At 45.1% G+C, this 22,094-nt stretch overlaps 1 protein-coding gene across 1 annotated transcript in view; it reads left to right on the top strand.

Moving 5' to 3' along the window:
* The window catches only part of EXOC4 (exocyst complex component 4), a 413,543-nt gene that overhangs the window by 334,080 nt on the left and 57,369 nt on the right, over positions 1 to 22,094 (top strand). The window contains exons 12-13 of the mRNA XM_059816543.1: positions 4,064 to 4,200; positions 11,449 to 11,604. Coding sequence (XP_059672526.1) covers positions 4,064 to 4,200; positions 11,449 to 11,604 — 293 coding nt within the window. The remainder of the gene's footprint in view (positions 1 to 4,063; positions 4,201 to 11,448; positions 11,605 to 22,094) is intronic.

Below are 22,094 nucleotides of genomic sequence, written 5' to 3'. Positions count from 1 at the left end.
ACATGAGTTAGGAAGGATTTTGGTTTTTTCTTCCCTATGTATACATGTTAACTTTAATGCCTCACCCTTAAGGATCAGGATCAGCCCCCAGAAGGAGACTTGGATGTAGACTGAAGCTGCGCAGCAGCTTCTGTATTTTCCATTTGTGCAATCAGAATGTTCTCGTGGCTCATGTCAGCAGGTTGGAGAGTCGCCTTTTCCTCTGCTGACAGACAAACACTGGTCATGGCAGCACCTTGAAGCCATGTAGGTGCAAAGTGAAGCACGTCTGCTTAACCCCCGGGCACTGACTGTGGTTGTTGGTGCTTGAAGGTTGAAGGACAGCAGCTCCTTCACCACCCAAATGCAATGAAGGTGTGATTATGCCCTACCTCTAGCCCGGTGAATCTAATGGATCTAATTATTTCCCCAAATTACTAGATAATGTTCCCACCACATTTTTCAGCCCAATGTACATGCTGGGCCACTCTCCTTCATCTTTGAAAAGTCCTGGAGAACAGGCAAGGTGCCTGAGGACTGGAGGAAAGCCAATGTCACTCCAGTCTTCAAAAAGGGCAAGAAGGAGGACCCAGGAAACTATGGGCCGGTCAGCCTCACCTCCATCCCTGGAAAGATGATGGAACAGCTCGTTCTGGGTGTCATCTCAAAGCACCTGGAGGAAAAGAAGGTTATCAAAAGTAGTCAACATGGATTCACCAAGGGGAAGTCATGTCTGACCAATCTGATAACCTTCTATGACTGGATGGATAGATGAGGGGAGGGCAGTGGATGTTGTCTGCCTTGACTTCAGCAAGGCTTTTGACACTGTCTCCCACATCATCCTCATAGGCAAGCTTAGGAAGTGTGGGTTAGATGAACAGACAGTGGGGTGGATTGAAAAGTGGCTGATAGATAGAGCTCAGAGGCACAGAGTCTAGTTGGAGGTCTGTAACAAGTGGTGTTCCCCAGGGGTCAGGACTGGGTCCAGTCCTGTTCAATATATTCATCAGTGACCTGGATGAAGGGATAGAGTGTGCCCTCAGTAAGTTTGCTGATGACACAAAACTGGGAGGAGTGGCGGACACACCGGAAGGCTGCGCTGCCATTCAGCGTGACCTGGACAGGGGGGAGAGTTGGGCAGAGAGGAACCTGATGAAATTCAACAAAGGCAAGCGTAGGGTACTGCACCTGGGGAGGAATAACCCCATGCACCAGTCCAGGTTAGGGGCTGACCTGCTGGAGAGCAGCTCTGTGGAAAGGGACCTGGAAGTCCTGGTGGGCAACAGGATGACCATGAGCCAGCAATGTGCCCTTGGGGCCAAGAAGGCCAACGGCATCCTGCGGTGCATCAAGAAGAGTGTGGCGAGCAGGTCGAGGGAGGTTATCCTCCCCCTCTACTCTGCCCTGCTGAGGCCACATCTGGAGTACTGTGTCCAGTTCTGGGCTCCTCAGTTCAAGAAGGACAGGGAGCTGCTGGAGAGGGTACAGCAAAGGGCTACAAAGAGGATTAGGGGACTGGAACATCTTTCTTATGAGGAAAGGCTGCAGGACTTGGGTCTTTTTAGTCTGGAGAAGAGAAGACTGAGGGGGAGCTTATTAATGCTTCTGAATACTTCAGGGGTGGGTGCCAGGAGGATGGGGCCAGTCTCTTTTCAGTGGTGCCCAGTGACAGGACAAGAGGTAACGGGCACAGACTTGGGCATAGGGAGTTCCATCTAAACATGAGGAGGACCTTCTTTCCTTTGAGGGTGGCAGAGCACTGGAACAAGCTGCTCCCAGAGGTTGTGCAGTCTCCTTCTCTGGAGATACTCAAAACTCGCCTGGACACATTCCTGTGCAACCTGCTCTAGGTGACGCTGCTCTGGCGGGGGGGTTGGACTAGATGGTCTCCAGAAGGGTCCCTTCCAACCCCTGTCATTCTGTGATTCTGTGATTCTGTGGATTTGAGTTGACTCTCAAGGGAAAGGTGCCAGATCGGTCTCCCATTTTAGTGGCATTTGGGTGGATTCTTATCCCTGCTAGCAGCCGAGCAGGCATAGCAAAGAGCCTGGGAGACATCTGAATCCTGCAGCTAATGAGCTGTGCTCACACCTCGGAGCCCATCAGTATGAAAACAGCATCCGTGGCTGCTGCAGCCTCTCCATGCAGTTGTCTGCTTCATTTGCTTGCAGTGACTCCAGTTTGCAAGTCCTTTAGGGTTGGTTGTTCTCCTCTGTGCGCATCAAGCCCAGGGTGGAATTGAATATTTATTAAAACACAGACACTTGTAATAACAAGAGAAGCAGCGTAAACAAGAGCATCTGAGAGGCAGATATGCCAGACTACATTTTTGTTTGGACAAAATAATCCCTAATTGTTGCTAATTACAATATGAAAGATGGGTTAATTCCTGTGATTTGCTTAAGAGCAAGCTTAATAAGATACAAGAGCAACCAAAGAGAAGTTGGGTTTTTTCCTCCAAGTACAGTTGTTAGCCAAGGACGTACCGGGAAGAGCACAGGCAGTGACTAAGCCTTCATTGAAACCCCCACATGCTAAGGAGACATGTGTGCTCTGAATGAGGATGAGGTTTGCAGATGGTTTTTTACCAAATCAGGGACAGGTAGCGGCGCAGAATCAATTCCTGTCACTCAAGGGTTGCTCTGGAGGAGCAGGATTATGGATCAGGGCGATGCTGCCGCACTTTAATCTGGAAATCAATAGAGGGGCGGAAGTTAGGCTTGTGGGGATATGGCAGAGGCGACGATTTGGGGTTTGATGAGATTTTGCTCTGCAAACAACTAAGTCACTAACTCCTTTTCACGTCCTGATTAACACAGAGAAGGGGCTAGATTCAGCCTTGATGCAGCTCTCTCGAAGTCCCTGGGGTCCTCCCGTATAATTTGAGTCCAGAATTTCTCAAATGAACCAGGGCTCCCAAATGCTTCAGTCTCCTTCTTTGCCTTTGTGCATAGCTCAGGAATAACCTTTCACTCCACCAAGCCTAATATTAATTCAATTTATATCAGCCTGGGACTTTCATAACCTTCCTTCTGTCTTGTTTGTAGCAACCAAATTAAATACAGCAGGCAATGTTATAAATACAAACCACACCCAAGTCACCTTGGGTTGCCTCAGAAATCCCAAAATTCATACAGGGCTGTTTAAATCTCATCCGTTATCAGATACATCATACCTCCTTCTGTAGGCTGTCCAAACTGGCTCATCTATAGGGTGTGGAGCAGCATTTCAGTTTGTAGATTTGCCCTGTTGTTCCTTTGGTTGTAATTTGCTGCTTGGGGTAACAAAAGGATTGCAAGGTGGAAATGGCCTCAAGTTGCGCCAGGGGAGGTTTAGGCTGGATATTAGGAAAATTCTCTTTACAGAGAAAGTGGTGAAGCATTGGAACAGGCTGCCCAGGGAGGTGGTGGAGTCACCATCTCTGGTGGTGTTTAAGGAACGTGTGGACGTGGCATTGTGGGACATGGCTTAGTGGGCATGGTGGTGTTGGTTGATGGTTGGACTTGACGATCTTACAGGTCTTTTCCAACCTTGATGATTCTGTGATTCTCTGCTACTTAAACCTCAGCGTCCAGCCGAAAGCTTGTGCTTGGCACCTGCAGTTTGTATGAATGGGAGCGGCGGGTGAAGTCCCTGGTCTTTAGGATAGTCTGCACTCTCTGAGTCCAGAATTATTGGTCAGGCTGAAATGCTGGGGGCTTGCACATCCAAGCAGAGCTCAGCAAAGCTGCAGGTACCTGGTTCCTCTAAAAATCACACTTTCGCATTTTGAGGTTTCATCTAGCGAAGGAAAGACCTGATGAACTCCACTGGTCCTGACCCACTGGCTCAGAAATCAAAACTTTCAGACCTGATATTCATCCCCTAAGCCACCCCCCTTCATCTCTTCCATGGTTTCTGCTTTTTCCTCGTTTGTTCTGGTTTACGTTACTCGGTGGCATGGGCTGCTCCAGCATCTGCTCAGCGTCAGGGAGCATCAGCTTTACGGTTGCATCTGTGACGCTAATTAGCAAAACATGAGAAGGCTGAAATTAATATATACGCTGAATCGCTGTTCATACTTGTGCTTTTCCTTCTTTTCCAGAGCACGGTAATTGTGGAGAAGACTGTTCAAGACCTGATGAACTTGATGCATGACTTGAGCGCCTATTCAGATCAGTTCCTCAACATGGTGTGTGTGAAACTCCAGGAGTACAAGGACACCTGCACCCTTGCCTACAGGTAGAGGAAGGCTTGGAAACCACTGTATGCTGGAGATACTGCTCTTGGGCTTTCGCTGTTTTGCCATGAGTAGGCAGGTGTTACTTCTAGAAATCATCTCTGCTGGGATGGTCAAGGATATTTCTTTCTAGGTGGGGAAAAAATCTGAAATAATGATCATTGGCATATGAAAAGTCTTGGCTTCCCAGTGACTTTATCCACATCACGCTGTGGTTTGGGCTCTTTAAAGGTGGATGACAGTGGTAGTAGAGCTTAGAAACCACACCGCTTTTCTCTTAATCAGGCAAAAGGTGACCTCAGGTTGGAGATGGAGTGTATAAAGCATCATCTTTATCATAAATCCCTGTTTATAGCTATTGCTTTCTTGTAAAGCAAGTCAGGTTCTTCCATTTGAGTCTTCCCAAGAGATTCAGCTACATTTTAATTAACCATATTGAGCTTTGAGTATTCAGATCTGATGGTGTTGTAGGAATCAGTAACCACAACACACCATATAAATACACACACACTGGGTTTTGTGAAACTTTCCCAAAACCTTTCTGTAAACTTACTCTTTCAAGGGGTCATCAGATCCTCTGTCCTGAGCTGTCTCTGTTTATCAGTGTTTTCGGGTGATCTGTGATCTGCTTCCCCAACTGCGGCGCGGAAGCTGAATGCAGTGTGGTCCCACTGGGCACGTCTTTCGGGTACTTGCTTTATCATAGATTTCCTGGGTAACCGTCAATAAGTAACTTATTCTCTGTACATCCCTGTTGCCCATCTGTAAAATGGCCCTCCGTGGAGAGGGGGGCCAGGACCGCACCGCGGGGATAAATACTTGTATTGAAAGACACTAAAGATGCTGCGGCAATGTGGGCTATAATAGCTGCTATACATAATCCCTTTAATGGCTAATTGAGGCTGGCGATAGCAGGGGAAGCTGAAAAAGCCCCTTGTGTTTTCTGACCAAGAGCATTAAGAAATTATTTCCTATTGCCTGATTTCATTCAGGAAAAGCTTCATCTGGCGAGCGGCTGCGTACGGGCTCATTATTATTATTAATAAAGCTAACAATAGCAGTGAGCACATATGTGGGCTAAACTTTGTCCGAGCGCTCGTGTAAATTGGTAGCTGTGCGTGTGCCGTTGTCCAAAATGCTCCTATTTTATATGAAACTTCACTGACTGGAGCCAGACAATAGATGTAATTTCTTTGGCTTGAACTTAAAGGTCCTTCCTTCCTTCCTTTGCTGATACCATTCCTGGATTTGGCACCTGCTGAGGAGTAATTAGGACAGCCCTAATTTGGCAATATCCTGATTACAGCAGGAGGAAAAACAGGAAACGTTCTAGTTTTGCTGCTAGCAAATGACTGACTGAAATAGAACTCTATATACATTTCAAATGATGCAGAGGAATATAGCAGCTACCCAGCTTTCCCGGGACGAGCCGTTCCATCCGCGGGGACGTTATGCCCTCTGCAGGGATCTCGCGTCGGTACGGCTCCGTGCAGCCCTGCCCTTTGGACCAGAGTTTTCCTTGGGGGTTTGAGATGGATAAATCCTCATGTTGATAAAGTTAGTGGAGGGAGCTGCTTAAAATCAGAATAAACTCCCTAGAGCCGTGCATTAATACGAGCAGGCGAGGCTATCGAAGCAGAGAGTGTGTCTCTGTTCTTGAGATGTCAAGATAGTGAGAATTTGGGAAGCCAGAGAGATGGTTTGTGCAAGATTTGCACATGGCATTCGTTCGTTCCCCATGTGCATGTGTTTCTTGAAGGGGAATATGAGCAAACGTGGATGAAATGTATTCAAATACAGGCTCCTCCTGTTTTATTCGGAGTCCTTTGCAGAACAGATAGCTCTGTCAGGACGTCAGCGCTAAGAAATGCACAGCTGAGATTTTTCATGTTTGATTTCCATTTGGCTCTGATTTTCAAGTGAATTCAAAAAAAACCTAACAGGGCTGGATATGAATGGATTGGACGTTTATGTAAGTAACAACTACGGATTTTCTTGTTTTAATTGATGATGAATTTCGGGAGCTTATTTAATCTGATCGAGGTGAGATGTCTTCTGCAAATTACATGTTTGTAAGAAGCGCAATTTCAGTTTGATGCAAACTGTTTACAAATGTGAGCTATGTTTTCTGACTGGTTTATGAGGAGTTGCGGATTAAAATGAAAACAAAAATGGGAGACAGAGCCACAAAACCTCCTGCTGTGTTGGCAGTGCTTTTCTTAAGTCTTGTCCAGCCCACATCTAACTGCTTCTTCAGCAAATTGCAATGAAAGCAGGTCTACTCATGAGTTAAGCCTGTATAGTTAAACCATTCTTATGAGGCTTTGGGAAATACTGAAAGGCCATAGAAGGAATCACAGGGACAGGGAAAAACCCAACCAGTTCAGGGTAGCTACCCTTAACATAAGTCCTTCTTTTTAGTCTCTTGCCAACACCCTTCTCAGACAAGCTTTGCTGTCTTGAGCGCTAAAACTAATCTCTTTCCATATCTTTCTACAGAAGTGGGCGCCATGTTTAGTTACGTTCACGTTGAAGTTGCACATTCTTGTTTTGCTGTCCAAGTTTAAGCTCCACTCTGTGTGTTCACCCCCTTCTTACCAATCTTCATCCTTTCTCCCTTGAACAACCATCTTCTTGCACGTTTTTCAACCTATCTGAAGAGTCTGAGTAAAGGCACCAGTCACCCAAATGACTCTTCAGTCTGTAAAAAGAGATGGACATCTCCAAAGAGTGAGTCGCCTTAATTAAAATGTGCCTAAACTCTCTGGAGGTGCCCAGCTCTCTCCATCAGCTGTGAAGGCAGCTTATGGTGACCAGCCTCCCGGCTGAACTGTCTCAGCTAAATTTGTAAGATTGGGTGGGATATAACTGGGCCTGTATCTCTCCAAATGTTATGGGGAGAAAAATCAAGGTTCCTGCTTTCCAGCCAGGCAAAATAAAACTACGCCCCTTTTTACTGATAAGGAAATGAAAAGCAGATGAATTCATCCCAGGTGTGGGGTCTGCAGTCAAACGGGATTTCTCGAGTCCCTAGGAAATGCTCTTGCCACTCAGTTTACTGCTCCTTCTTGGCATCTTCCTCTTCTTGCATTAACTTTTTGGTTTTTAAGGTGTCTTTTTGACTGGTTTTGGGCAGGGGTCTGTCTCCCTCAGGCTGTTAGGTACCTCGCGCAGGCTGAGCACACCGCTTTCAAACTGTTAGCGGTGCGAGCAGAGCTCAGCATAGAAACATCACCTTGGCCCTGGGAAGAGAAAAAAATTATTCAAAAATACATTTGGCACAAGGCAACGTAGTCCAATTAGCCCCTGTGGCTCCCAGATGTTTTCCAAATGAAAAGCCATGGCCCCCCAGCTGTGTCCAGGGACGTTCCCCATCGCTCTGCTCCCAGCTTGGGGTGGCAGTGGTGCAAAACTGGGACCATTACCACCAGCAGATGTTTTCTGGATAAAACCCACTGAGCTGTGGAGGGGTGAACCCTCCTGGCTCATGTGCCATCACCTGTGTAAGTGTTACACCTATTCCCTACCCGCTCCCGGGAGCTGAGTACAAACAGATGGCATTTTCCTTGGCCCGTTGAGCTGTGAATTAATTAGTTGATTATGGCACTGGTGGTAGCAAGTAACCCTATTACAGCAGCAGGAATAATTACAGTTTGGGAGAAGGGGGGGTGTTTGAAAAGAAGCGTTTTGAGCTGTACTAAAACATGTCATCCTGTCTTGTGATAATTTACTCGAGGACCCAAATTAGATTGACATTGATAGAAGTTACGGAGGTTGAAAACTGGCTGAGATGCTAGAAAGAAAAGGTGGGGGAAAAGGAGTCTGTAATTGATGGGGAAGGCTGGTCATCTAACAGAGATCGGGGTTTGTACCACCTTATTTAACATCTTCTTTAATGAGGGGGTGGTTGGAGTAAAACCAGCCTGTCGATAAAAATTAGGAGGTGTTGCAATCATGGGAAAGAATGGGGACGTAATTCCAAGGGACCCACGTAGTGGCAGCAGTGTCCCAACATGGATTAATTTGAAGCTCCCCATTGATTTCAATGGAGAATTTGGCTTAGGGCTCCAGTGGCCCATGGACCCATGAGTACCACATCGCCGAAAGGTGAGAAAAGCAGGAATTGTGTGGGTTAGGCTCTTGGAAAACACTGACCCTGGAAAAGCAAAGACACCAAGCTCAGTTTGCAACTTGCTATAGCAGCCAAAAATCCTCCCCTCTCTCCTCCCCCATCGCCCACTCCAAAAAGCAATAGGATTTTTGAGGACAGCAGATAACAAGGATCATAAAACAGAGAGGTAACTCTGTCCTCTGTGTAACTCCATCAGAAGACTCCCAAAGATGACTTGCATTTGTAGACATCTGAAGGGCTATGATAAGGCTGTAAATAATTGAAGAGAGTAAATAGTGAAAGTGGTGAGAGCTGTAAGGGGAAATAACGGGGAGTAATGGGATGAATTGAGTAAAATAAAACACAGGCACAGTATCAGGATTTTTTTTTTCTTGTCCAAGAGTTAGATTTGTTCAACTGTGAAATAGACTCCCAAGGGAAGGAGACTATTACTTTAGTCATTTAAATCTGGAGAGGACAAAGCACTGGCTAATGTATTCAGTGGAACAGTTGTCTTGCCTTGGCAGAGAAATGGCCAGATATCATCAAATTCAGTTTTTCCATCTCGGATGTCAGAGATTCTGGTGGAGGGGTTTTTTCCCCCTTGGTTTTCACCAGGGTGAAAAAAAGAGGCCTTTTTTCATAAGTGGAAAAACACCAAGTTCCTAACAGCAGCAGAAGGCCAAATTGAAATTTTGACGCTGAGGTCTTCTGTGGCTGGAAACAAAATTCATTCTTTTGTCTGTGGCATATTGAACATGAAATTTAAAGAGAAGGCAAATTTATATGTAAGTGCATGTGACAAATTCATTTTCACAAATCATGTATACTTACTGAGCAGAGGTTGTTTTCTTGGTGGTAGGTGAAAGGAGTGATAGGTTGCTCCGTGCTGGTGGGAAAAGAAGTAATCTGCTCTGTTTCAAGATAAATCAGCGTCGGCTCCTATCTCAATGCCTTTTCCACCGTTTTCCTTTTCAAACCACACACATGCAGTGTGTTGTTACTTTTATTTCTATTTATTGACCAAAACATACCCTTCAGGAAATTTAAAATAAGACTGGATAATCCACATAACCCCCTAGAAATGTGCAGGATCTTTATTGTGATATTGCATGACCCTTCCCAAACTCACCACCTCAATGCTAGTGACAGCTCTGAGCATCAGTTTGCCCCATGCAACGTCCTGGCTTGGATCCAGAAGTGTGCAGCCGAGTAAATGAGAGGTTTAGACTGGACATTAGAAAGCATTTCTTTACTGAGAGGGTGGTCAAACACTGGAACAGGATTCCTAGAGAGGTGGTCAATGTCCCAAGCCTGTCTGTGTTTGGGAGGCATTTGGACAGCCCTGAATTGGCCAGGCAGTTGGACTAGATGATCATTGTAGGTCCCTTCCAACTGAAAAATAGTCTATTCTAGCCTATTCTAAAGGGCTGTGCAAGGTCCACATTGAGCTGACATGGACTGAGCCAGCACAGATATGTCCATGCTGCAGCACCCAGCAACTCCAGTTCTTGACTGACAGATCCAGTGTTGAATCTGTGCATCTTTTTGATGCACAAAGTTTCTACCCATGTTGGAGAAGCCGTTTCTTCTGGGAGACACTAACAGAAAAAGATCTATCTGGCGTTTACAGTTCTTCAGCCCCATGCATTGTAGGACACAGCAAACATGCATTATTTCTAGGTGTCTGTAGCCTTGTGAGCAAGAGGTGGTGGGTGTTTGAGGGACAAGCACAGGTCCCGGAGCCTTTTCTGTATTTTTGCATAGTATCACAGAATCACAGAATCGCTAAGGTTGGAAAAGACCTGTAAGATCATCAAGTCCAACCATCAACTAACACCACCATGCCCATTAAACCGTGTCCCACAATGCCTTGTCCACACAAAGGTGATCAGTCTCTTAGCGCATGAGGGAGATCTCATCCTGCAGCTAAGCCTCTCCATAGAACAGGACCTCTGAGACCTTGTCCTTTCAGATGCTTCCTTCCTCAAGTCACACAGTGCCGGTTGTTCGGTGGGTTTGCCATATTCCCATTACAGAGGGCAGAAAAGATCCCACTGCTGCCCTGAGAGGTCACCATCATGCTTTTGCTTTCAGTGATGTGGATGGGTAACACCTGCTTCTTGGACTGGAGAAGCAGTCCAAACTGGTCACTGTGCAAGGACCTCCTAGAAGAAGAGCCTTGCAGATGCTCACCAGAGAAGGAAATCAGTGATAGGATCTAGAAGGAAATGCCAGCATCCCTAACTCCCACTTGCCTTTTCTAAGACGTAGAAAAACACCTCCCAGACCCTTGCAGTCTACTGAACAACCCAAGAGTGGGAGAGGACTTTCCTCTTGCTGCTCACCAGCGTGCCAGTGAAGTAGCAAACGTTGACAAGGACTATACCGATGGTTGTTCATGAGCAATCCCGACACATAAAATAGGCAGCTAATTGACTCCTCCAAATACAGCATCCCATTTGTCTCCTGCAATTGCCAGTGAGGATTTCAGATTAGTTAAACTGCCAAAAATATTAAACAGGGAAAGTCTTCATAACTGGAATATGCTGTGATCTTTGATTCAATTTCACACATACATACAATGCAGCTGAAATCTCTATTATTAGATGTTTTGGATGACTGGAGAGGAGATCCTTCATTTCCTTTCATTGCTTCAGACCTGGTCCCCAAGCTGGACCAGCTGGTGTGCGGTGAGCTGGTGGCTTCCACCCAGGTCTTCCTGGGCAGGTTTCCACGTTGCAGTCACAACGCAATCAACAGTGGCTGACGAGCTCGACTGAGATTGTAGAGAAGAAATGAGCCATGGAGAGACTACCTTCTCTCTCTTCTAGTACAGAATGACCTCCTCCGGTTGTAAGTTGAATGATTTCAAGGATGAGGAGAATACAGCCTTTTTTTCCCTTGAAGGACTCTATCAAAGTACATCAAGAGTTGTGAGTTTGAGAGAATTTTATATCCTGTCCACCCATGTCGCCGTGCCCTCCACATGAGCTCTTTGTTGAATTCCTCTTTGGACCCCTTCCTTAATGCTTAATGCACATTTGTATGTGATAGGGATTTTAATGGCTATGTGCAGAATTGCGTGAAAAGTACAATTTGCTTTGCGCTAATGTGATTGTTGCTGCTTTCCCCTTAGGAGCATCGTGCAGTCGGATGAAAAGCTGGTGATCAGCGCATCCTGGGCTAAAGATGACGATATTAGCAGGCTCCTGAAATCTCTGCCCAATTGGAGCAACATGGCTCAGCCCAAGCAACTGAGACCCAAGAGAGAGGAGGAGGAAGACTTCATAAGGTAAAGTATTTTATGAAGTTGTAAAAGGGTTTCAAGGACAGTAGCAACAATGGTAAAACCTGCTGGAAACACAGTAATTATGGTGTTTGCATAGCTGTGGTGTCCCCAGATGTGAGAAGAGATTGAGATGTGGTCTTTCCTCAAGTGGAGTAAATGAAACTTGAGTCCATTTGCCGTTACACCGCGTGAAGTTAAAGCCAGGCACTAGCTTTGCTGAACTGAGACCTTCTTGTGCGTTGCCTGGTTTTGGTTCTGTTGAGAACGAGAAATCATTAGGGAAATCATCCGTTTGGGGGATGTTCCTGGGCCTTTCTTATCAGCGACTGTCATGTGATGGATTGGTAGATAAACCATCCTGAAGCTCTTTATCCTTCAAGAGACAGAAGAAAGCAGAGCTTCTTCTCAGATGCAGGAAGGACAGAAGAGAGGGGGGCCATGGTTCAATAAGGAGGCTTCAGCGGCAGCACCAGCTTGCTGCTTTTCTACCCTTATTGCTCATTTCTGCTCACTCTGTTGTTCAAACAAGGCTGTTTGAAGAACTGTGCCTGTGAACCGAGTCAGGGAAGTGGGTGGGATAGGGGAGGGAAAGAAAGGATTATTTTTAATTCAGTCAGATCCTTGTCCTGGTTGATGGTGCTACCCTGATCACGCATGCAATGAAGAGAGCAGCAGTCTGCGACCTAATGGAGGGGCCAACTGGTTGTACTGGGCAGGAATTCCCAGAACTGGTGGTGTCACCAAAGCTGTCCTCCATTTGAGCCGTGACCTGGTGGTGTTTCTCCTCCATCCCAACCTCAGGAGCTATGTAAGGAGAGTCAAGTGAAAAATATCGGTACCTCCAGAGGGGATTCTTTCAGGGGCAACTTACTGTGTCCAAACCAGATTGTTGCTACCTTTTCAGGCAAATGAAAGCCTGTGAGTAGGCAGGTTGCCTTTCCCTGCACGCTGTAAATGGCTTAGTCTCTGAATCGTTGACGCATCCTGAAGAAACAGGTCCTCTTTGTTATTCCAGCGAGTCAAAAAGCTTGTCTGCACATTCCCATCGCTATTCATCACTTCCTTGATTGGCATTTGGCTATAAAACTGTAGGAGTAAGTGAAGCTGTTGAAAATTAAAGTCTAATTTGCCCAGATTGTCATTTTACGTATTCACCGAATGCAAGCACAATAACATAAAGATGATGCAGTCTAGAGAGAAGAACAACGAAGAGTATAAAATATGTCTAGTCACAGAAATGTTTGCTCATACTGCAGTGGGGATAATCAGCTTTGCCAGTGTTTTAAAAAATCTTCAGTGATAGTGGGAGAGTGAGGATGCAGAGCCCTTGAGGTCTTTGTGCAGTCCCTGGGTTTTTTGAGATTCATGGGTTCAGTCCTAGCTTCCATCTTTGCCTTCGCGTTTATCCTTTGTTTCTTGGCACAGAAAGGTGCTGGGATGCCCTCCTGGCTCTTACTCTGATTTCTGAGCCATTAGCGTGGGACACCAGAGCTCCCGTGGATGCAATGCTGGGTAGTACTGGCTGAGCATAACCTGCTAGTGTAAATTCCTGGCCAGGCTAAATCTGATGGCCAAGCTTAGTCTGATGCTAGCAGTGCCAACATTTTGATCCTAATATGCATTTTATTCCAATATTGTCATTTTACTGTCCATTAATTGAAGTATTTTGTGAAATGGTATCAGACGTGTTAGAATGGAAAGCCTATTAGGTCACCTACATCAAATTCACTGGGAAAAGCTCCTGTATTGTGTCTTTTTTTTTAGCCTAGACATTAGGACAAAGATCTTTTCTCGGTATCTATTTGCAGAGAGCATCATGTATTCCCACGTTCCTCAAAGTGCCGTGTGAATGCTCCTGTAGCATTAATTTAAATGATAATAATTGGTCTGGGCCACTTTTAGCCATTGATGGTAAGCGGCATGGCTTATAAACTTCCTCAAGAATCTGTGCATAGTTAAATAGATCTCTCCTGAAAGCTTCGAAATAAAATTAATTGCTTGTCCGATTTTTTGTCATCTTCTTTCCATTTAAGCAGACTTTTTTCAGACTTTCTTCTAATACAAAGGAACATGATTTCTTCGCCGCTGTTGCTTCTTTCTCTTCCTCTTGGCGCTGCTGATGAATTGGGAATAATTCTGCCGTAGCCATCACTGCCTCAACACTGGAGTGGAGCCAAAGGGAAATGGGTCCTGCAGATACCTTGGTTATTAGGGGCATGGCTGTGATGGGAGAGCTCATTTCATTCTCACTTTAACCATCCAAGATATTTAAAACCTTGATATACAGATACCCACCTGTGTTCATGGACCCCGCTGGTCAGCTAGCAGGGACAGGACTAAGCATCCTTTCCTGGAAAGGAAGGTTTAAGCTTAATGAAACATGGGAGCATGTTCTTTTTGGACATAAAACAAGGCTGACAGCAGTGCTTGAACAACTCAGCAGCATCCCTTTTTGAAAGTTGCTAATTAAATACGTCCTGAAAGTTTACCACCAGTTTTGGTACTGTGGCAGGAAGAGAGAACAGTGCACAGTTTTCTTTCCCTTCCCAGGTTTCCTGTAACTCATTTGTTTAATTAAAAAGAAGCATCCAAACGCGATGTCTTTGCAAAAAAACCTCATTCATATCTGTGTTGACAGTGATTGATTTTGTTGTCTTAACCTGCCACTATCTCTTTTGCGAATAGATGTCAAAAGGCAGGGTAAGATACTAGCAGAATCTCCCCATTAATATTCTGGTGTGGTTGGCCAGACAAAGGGACCTGATTGAGCATATTATAGTAGCTCAGAACTTGGCAAGTGGAGAAAGGAAAGAAAAGTCATGCCTCTATTCGTATAATTAGTTTTTAAAGCTCTGAAGGCTATTTGGCACTGGGGCGAGTGTGAAATATGCTGCCCTTATCGCTTTATAAAGGTTAGCCTTCAGTTCATTACTGAATCAGATATGTTGGTGATAAAACCCAAAGATGTATCATTTCCAGGTTTGCCTTTGATGAGGAAAAGCAATGTAAGAAGAGCTGCAGATCTGGTCGCGCTCGAGTTACAGCAGAAATACTTGTTTTTCGGTGCAGCTCTGCAGCACAGGGGTGGCAAGGGGCCCTGTGCACCCGAGGGAAACCACGTCTTCGGGGTGCTGAGGAAGAAGGTGTGCTGGCAATTCGTGGGGCAACACATTTCCCTAGAAACCCCACATTGGTCTGAAGATCGCACCACAGCGCAGATTATTCTGGTTGCAGATGTGAGATACCAAACTTGCGTTAGGAGGGGGATGGTGATTTCCCTCTCACCTGTTGATGCCAGCAAGCTCCTGAACACTGAACGTGGGATCAAATTCTCGGGCTAAAGCTAATGGAGCAATAAAAACCCACTTCTCAGCATCTCCATGTACCACATGACTTTTCCTTTCACTGCTTTTGTTTTTTTAACGAGGATAACCCTGAACACAGCTGCCTGTGTGTTCCAGCTGCCTGCTGCTTCCTCCCCTCCATCTCCTGTTCACTTGAGGCTGCTCATCCTCACTCGCTCTGCACCAAAAGGAGAGGGTATATTTGAGCAACATGGAAGGATACCTGTGCAACAGCAGATCCTTCCCCAAATCATCCCAAATGGTATTGGTCAGGACAGTTACAGTATCCTTGCTGTTTTTTGGGATCTCTTCTCCCTTGGTTTAGTTGATGCTGATCCTCTGGCTGTATTTCCAATGTCAAACTGGAGCCTCCGTCCAGATCACAGAATCACAGAATCACTAAGGTTGGAAAAGACCTGTAAGATCATCAAGTCCAACCATCAACTAACACCACCATGGCCATTACACCATGTCCCACAATGCCACGTCCACACGTTCCTTGAACACCTCCAGTGATGGTGACTCCACGCTTCCCTGGGCAGCCTGTTCCAGTGCTTCACCACTCTCTCAGTAAAGAAATTTTTCCTAATATGCAGCCTGAACCTCCCCTGGCGCAACTTGAGGCCATTTCCTCTTGGCCTATCACTTGTTACTTGGGAGAAGAGACCAACACCCACCTCACCACAACCCCCTTTCAGGTAGTTGTAGAGAGCGATGAGGTCTCCCCTCAGCCTCCTCTTCTCCAGACTGAACAACCCCAGCTCCCTCAGCCGCTCCTCATCAGACTTGTGCTCCAGACCCCTCACCAGCTTCGTCACTCTTCTCTGGACACGCTCCAGCACCTCCATGTCCTTCTTGTAGTGAGGGGCCCAAAACTGAACAACTGAACAGATGTGGGTCTGCTTTGGAAATGTGTCACTGTTGGACAAGAAAGAAATGTCAGGCTGAAGGGGGGGAGCAGGGATGGGCTAAAGGGTGTCCCTCCAGAAGTCATGATGGGAGCGAGAAAGGTACCCTTCAGTTTTGGATATATATTTGGACTGTTGGGAACCACTAACTCACCTCAGCTCCCTTGAGGCATGGAGCACCTCTCGCCTGTGCCCTGGGAGAGCACATCATCCATCCAACGGCAGCAAAGACACCGGGGTCCCCTCCAGAGAATGAAATCTCCTCTCCTTTCCATTTCGTGGGGCAGAGCGCGCACAGCTGATGGTGGGCGATGAAGCACATCTCTACTCCAAACACAAAGCTTTGGTTAGCCCTGGGAGCAAGATGCAGTGTTAAAGGAGCTAGTGATCTGAGGCATGATTTTGCACCGCAGTGAATTAGAAAGGCTCCCGTGAGCTCTTCCCTCGAGGGAAGCAAATTCAGGAGGTTGGTACAGAGCTCCTAGGACTGGTCACAGCTTGAATTGCTTCAGCTGTTTCCAAAGGGATCGATGTTCTGTAAACTTCCCATTGTGTAAATAAACAGTCTGTGCAAGCCCAGAAAGCGGAACTGGGAATGAGCTGGGACAATTTGCATTGGATCATCAAGTTCTTCCCTTGGTGCAAAGGGAGAGCCATGATGGCACAAGCATGGAGTTCAGGTCCTACCTTGGGGAAGGGTTATCTTCCCTTGTTCCACCTCTCTGGGCAGCCAGGAGGCACTGGCCAAGTTTTCATCAAAAGCTAAACCTCGGGTTGTTCCATCTGCTGTCTGATGGGTGGGTTTTGTAGTGGTGGGTTTGGAGCTTTCCATTGGTTTTATTCTCTTTTGCTGTCTTAGTGTTTCTCCTGCCGCATGGTCCTTTTTTGAAACTTGGTGTTTTATGGAAGGCTTTTCCCTTTCTTTACCTCTTAGCTCTCCGTCCCATTCTCAGTTGTAGCTTTTCTGTCTCTCTTTCCTTGTTTCTTTCTCTCTCGGGAATGAAAGATCTCCCTCTCCAATTTCTCAGGCTCTATTTATTACATTCACAGTACTTTTAATGGGTGAAACGATGATTTTGGAAGATTGGCAACAGACTGTAGACCTTTTTTCCCTCTAGTGGGACTATGAATCTGAGCATACCATAGGTGTGAGTCATTTCCATTTGATGACAGTCTGCTTCTTTATATGAAATGGGTTTCTACATCTCATTTGTGGATCCTACAGGAAAATGTGCCTCATCATGAGCACAACTGATAGTAAATCCTATTGCTGTCGAGAGTCTCATCCGAGAGGTGTAAAATTGAGTGAGCACCTTGATCTTCACAGGGCACCTCTGTATCTGAGAAATTTCCTTCTGCCTCTGCTTGTCCTGCGAAGGCAAAAGAAATTTTGGAGGATTTGGGCTGGATTTGGGGTTTTTTGAGGATTACATGTCATCTGAACCTGAATCCAGGAAGAATCTCCCAGCTTCAGATTCATTAATCCTACAAATTGCATTGTCTATTGAAAAGAGTACAGCAATGCCCAGCTCTTCCAATATCCTTTTTTGGGGTAATGTGTGTGCACCCCTAAACTGCGTAGCAGGATGGAGGGGGAAGACAGAGTGGAAACATGGAGATTCAGCTTCTCCACAAAGATTTAATAACAGCTCCAGCTTTAACAAGATTCTGTATCACTAAATCACATTGTTAGAGCTACACAATATACTCCAAGACACTTCCTTGTCTCTGTGATAAATTGTATAATATAAACTTAACAAGACCGGAATATTCAAATAAATTTAAGCGAGAAGATGGCGTGTGATGTTACAGCTTAAAATTGTCAATTAGTGATGTCTGCTTTTTGACAGTGTCGCAACCTCTCAGCAGAGATCTGGAGCTGCCGGGGAGCGCTGGCGCCGATCACGCCGGTCCCTAATAGAGATGCACAAATTGTTGTCGAGGCTTCGCAAATCCCAATGAACCTCAAATCTGGGTCGTTTTTAGGATGGGCTAGATATTTAGCTAGTTCTTTAAAGCTGAATACCTCAGGTTGGCGGGGTGAATTTATATCCACTGAGGATCCTTTGCAGCAGCTTTTTATCGGGACTACAGCGCTGTTTGGATGTGCTGTGAAAAGTGTCCTCATGTGCTGAATTTTTAAAATACCTTCAGGTGCTGAAATCTTTGAAGCAAGTGAAACGGTGTCTTCTGCAGGAAGATGGCTGGGCTGGGTTTTATTGTTCTTGCAGGAGCAAATCATTTCAGAGGGCTTCCCTTTGCAGAAAAAGCCCACGTGGGTTATTTGGTTTGGTGCTTGCATGATTTCGTTACGATTGTTGAACAAATTCTGGTGCAAGATGAAGCAACAAACCACCTTTTCTCTTTTTCTTTATAAATAAGACCATAATAGGAATTTCTTTGAATTTGTCAAGGGAAAATCTGTCTGCCTGGGTAGTTTCTATACATAGTTTTTAAGCACAATCTCCGGGCTGACTCTATGGCTCAAGTGCAGGAATAGAAAACAAATGGCTTATAGAAATTTCTGTATGACATAAATGCATAGAAAAATCTACTGATCCAAAAGAAGCTGCAAAGGTGCAATGAAACTGATGCAAATATATCGATATAATCTTTCCATTATAATGTGTATCATGTTTTGAGACTGTATATATAATACACTATACGTATTTTAAGCACTTTATATTAGGTAGCATATTGAGTTGTTATATGGCAAGCTTTTTACCCAGTAATTGTTTTCATTAATGTTTTCATGGATGTTCAATTTAATGTGGTTTTGGTACAACACCATGACAAAGCAGTGATCCTTGTTTTGCCGGCTCTTCCTAGAGCATTTGCATCATTGTCCTGTTCACACTTTAACAGATATTGTTAGGGTATTTCCTCTACAGCCATAGCTCTGCCCGCTGCTCTCAGCTGTGGTTTGAATTCGTTCTGTTGCTCCTCCTCTGCAAGCATCCAATGCTCAGCAGAAAGCATCCCTCTGAGTTTTGCGGTCGAGAGGGTGTGAGAAAGGACAGGAGGTCCTTGTTGGGTCAGTGTGTTCCTGGGGGGCTCCCAAGGGGGTTGCTTGGTGTCCCCCCCTCCTCCTACAGCTCCACACACCCTCCCAGCGAGCTTTTTCCTCGGCGTTATTTGCCAAAGGGATAATCGACAGTAATTTCTTGGCAGAGAAAAGGGAGAGGAGCAGTAAGTGAACGTAAAGCTGCTGCCAAGGGTACATCAGAGACCTCCTTCCGCGTTCTGCAGTACTGATGTGGACGCTTGGCTGCTTTTCAGCCCTGCTCTGGCACGGTCAGAGCGCCTTAAACGTAGCCCAGGTCATCTTGATTTATCGCACATGCTCGTCCCTGGCCTTTCTTCTCCTCACGTATGAGTTTCCCATCCTCTCATCTATATGCTGAGATAAGGATGAGGGGAAGCCTCATATATTGTCATCAGTCCCTCTGTTTCCAGGCTGTTTAGCTCAATAGGTTGTTTAATTTTGTTAACAGCTCATCCCTTAAAAACATCACCGTTGCTCTTGGCTGCTGGAGGAGAGGGAAGCCGCTCTGTCTGCAGAAGACTTCTTTGGGGAACCAGGACAGCGGCCTCTCCCCATCCCTGCCGGTACCATGCCAACGATGCGCTATGCATCCTATACAGTATCCAGAACAGGGTGGATCTAAAGCTGAGGCATTGCTGGTCGCTGTGTTTGGAAAGTAAAAAAAAATATAGAGATATTAAGATGGTTTAACAAAGGGAAACAAAATGAAGTGCTTAGTTAATCCGAGGATTAAGCTAGCGCAGCCGGCCTGCTCTGACAAAGCGGAGATTTAAGAGTGAACCCTATTGCGGTGCACACAAATCCCATGGGAATCGAGACTAAAGGGCAATGAAGCAGTGCGGCATCAGCATCAGATACCGGTATAAGGAAGAGGGAGCTCCCACAAAGGAACAGCTGGACAGTGAAGAAAGGCACTTGAATTTGCTTTATTCGCAGTGTCGTTGACATGCAATATTAATCTCCATCTTGAGCGTGGGTATATGCACAGCTGAATTAATCGCAGGAGAGTGGAGCATTGCCTTTTGATACAGTTCTGTAAAACACTCTGTTATGAACCACTTGGTTATGAGTTCGTCTCGCTTTCTAAAATATATCGTCTCCGTGGCTGGAAATTTCCATCTTTGGGTGGTCACCAAAAGTTGCAGGATCTTTTACTGTTCTCAGAAGCTTTGGCAAAGTCCAAAGCAAAGTTTGTGAGTAAGGTAGGATGGGATTTGATTTTTCAAAATCATGGCAATTCAAACCAAAGGTACCCACTGAACCATCAAAAACTCATAAATTAAATGCAGAAGGTGGCTGCCGATCTCTTTGTATGTGCTGGCTCTGACTTAGATACACACTTACAGATACAAATGTGACAAGTATTGGCTGAGAAACTGTATGGGAATCAAAGGTCTGAAGATGCAATTTTAATCCAGGTATTCAAAAGAGCAGAGTTAAGGTTGGGTATTCAGTGGATTTGGGTTTTTAGATCCTTCCCATTAAGTGTTTAGCCTTGCAAATTTAATAAAGACAAAGAAAGGCATGTAGTGAATATTCTCTCAAGGAGGCATCCAGAACACTAGCAACAATTTGCTTCAGGGAGATGTTTGCTAACAGCACGTTTAAATTGAAATTCCAGGAATCCACCAGAACTCTTTAAAGTTATCTTCTAAAAGGGAGTTACTTGCTGAAGGTTGTCTCTATTATAGGTTTCCGTCTGTGCGAAAGAGTGAATTGGGGTTTCTGCAGTCGAGGATTTGTATTAAAGAAAACAATTAAATATATTCGCTGTCCTTTTGATACAAACTTCTGTTGTTTTAGAGCGAGTGGCAGAATCGCATTGATCCCAACAACATTTTAGAGTATAGCTTCCCATGGAAGACCTTATTTGTATTCCTCCCAGGAGCAAAAATAGGAAATACGCCATGCTTTGTATTACATAGATTTTTCCCAGCCTGACTGAAAGCACTGTTTTATTCATGCACAGGCTGTCCATCCAAAGCGGTGCCAAAACCGTTTCTCTTTGCGTGTGGGAAGGCAGAAGAGTTGTCCCTGCGATAAAACCGAATTTGTAATCGCAGTTGTGGGCAGCGTCGTGGTAGTGACTCTTATTTAACAGCTCTCAAATTGTGGTTCCCAAAAAAGTGCTTTTTCTACGGCATTTTGTATCGGAAAGCCATGTTAACGAAGGTAGAAATTCACCAGATGTTTCATTTCTTACTTTTCCAAGTGATTAATGCAGTTGCCAGTGGGATTTGATAGTCTAAGTCAACAGGAGTGGTTTGGTTAAGGTGAAGAAGCGTATCTATGAAATGTCTTCTGCTCCACAGGAACAGATGAGGATATCTGAGTGTTTGTAGCTGGGTAGAGCTAAGTGACGTGTTTCATGTTTGCTGCAGAAGTCAATGACGTGTTTTACTTGAAAGAATGACTGTGCTTTACCAAAAAAAAGAAAAATGCTCTGGCCCAGCTATGAGCTTGTCCACCTGGTTCAACCTTGTGTTCACCTTCAAATGCCCATTTGGACTTTGGATGAGTTGCTCAGCTATCCTCACTCCCCAAAGCTTTGTAGCCTCTGATGACTATCGAAGAAATGCCGGGTCAGGGAAGCTTGTTAAGAGCTTTCCTGAAGTTCAGAAAGGATCAAACCTATTTCCAATAGCCAGAACGGATCAAAATTAATCCCATCTTACAGAGAGGAAGAACAGCTGAATTACCACTGCCATAGTCCACTGGAGTCGGATATGTTCTTCTGTCTCAGTCCTCAGACACAGCCAACAGATTAGGATTCCTCCCAAACCGTAGTATGCGGGATACAGCCTAAGGCAGTATATTTTTTATTGTCAAGCAGAAGAAAATCCTCAAAGAGATTTTTTTAATGAAGGCTATTTCTATTTTTTGCCTTTAATGAATTCAATTGAGCAATTTAAAACCATTTCAGGGTTGTTCTTTTTTTTTTTTTCTTTCCTGAAGTGACAGTGAAGTCCCACAAATCTAGGGAGACGCTGGCAATAAAACTGCTTAGATAGTATATAAAATGCCACTGATGGGATTATTTTGCTGCAGCTCGTTGCAGCTATTATGCTCGGGAGCATGATTCCTCATTGTAAGTTCATAAAAGAGCTAATGACAGGAAGTGGAGATTTGCAAAGTTGAATGAAAGTGGAATGCAAATTCATAACAAAAAGAGCAACTAATGATGGGAAGAGTGTA

Source organism: Gavia stellata, chromosome 4 (assembly GCF_030936135.1).
Source record: "Gavia stellata isolate bGavSte3 chromosome 4, bGavSte3.hap2, whole genome shotgun sequence".
Taxonomy (NCBI): domain Eukaryota; kingdom Metazoa; phylum Chordata; class Aves; order Gaviiformes; family Gaviidae; genus Gavia; species Gavia stellata.
The sequence above is the reverse complement of the archived record's forward strand: the minus strand, read 5'-3'. Positions and strand labels throughout refer to the sequence as shown.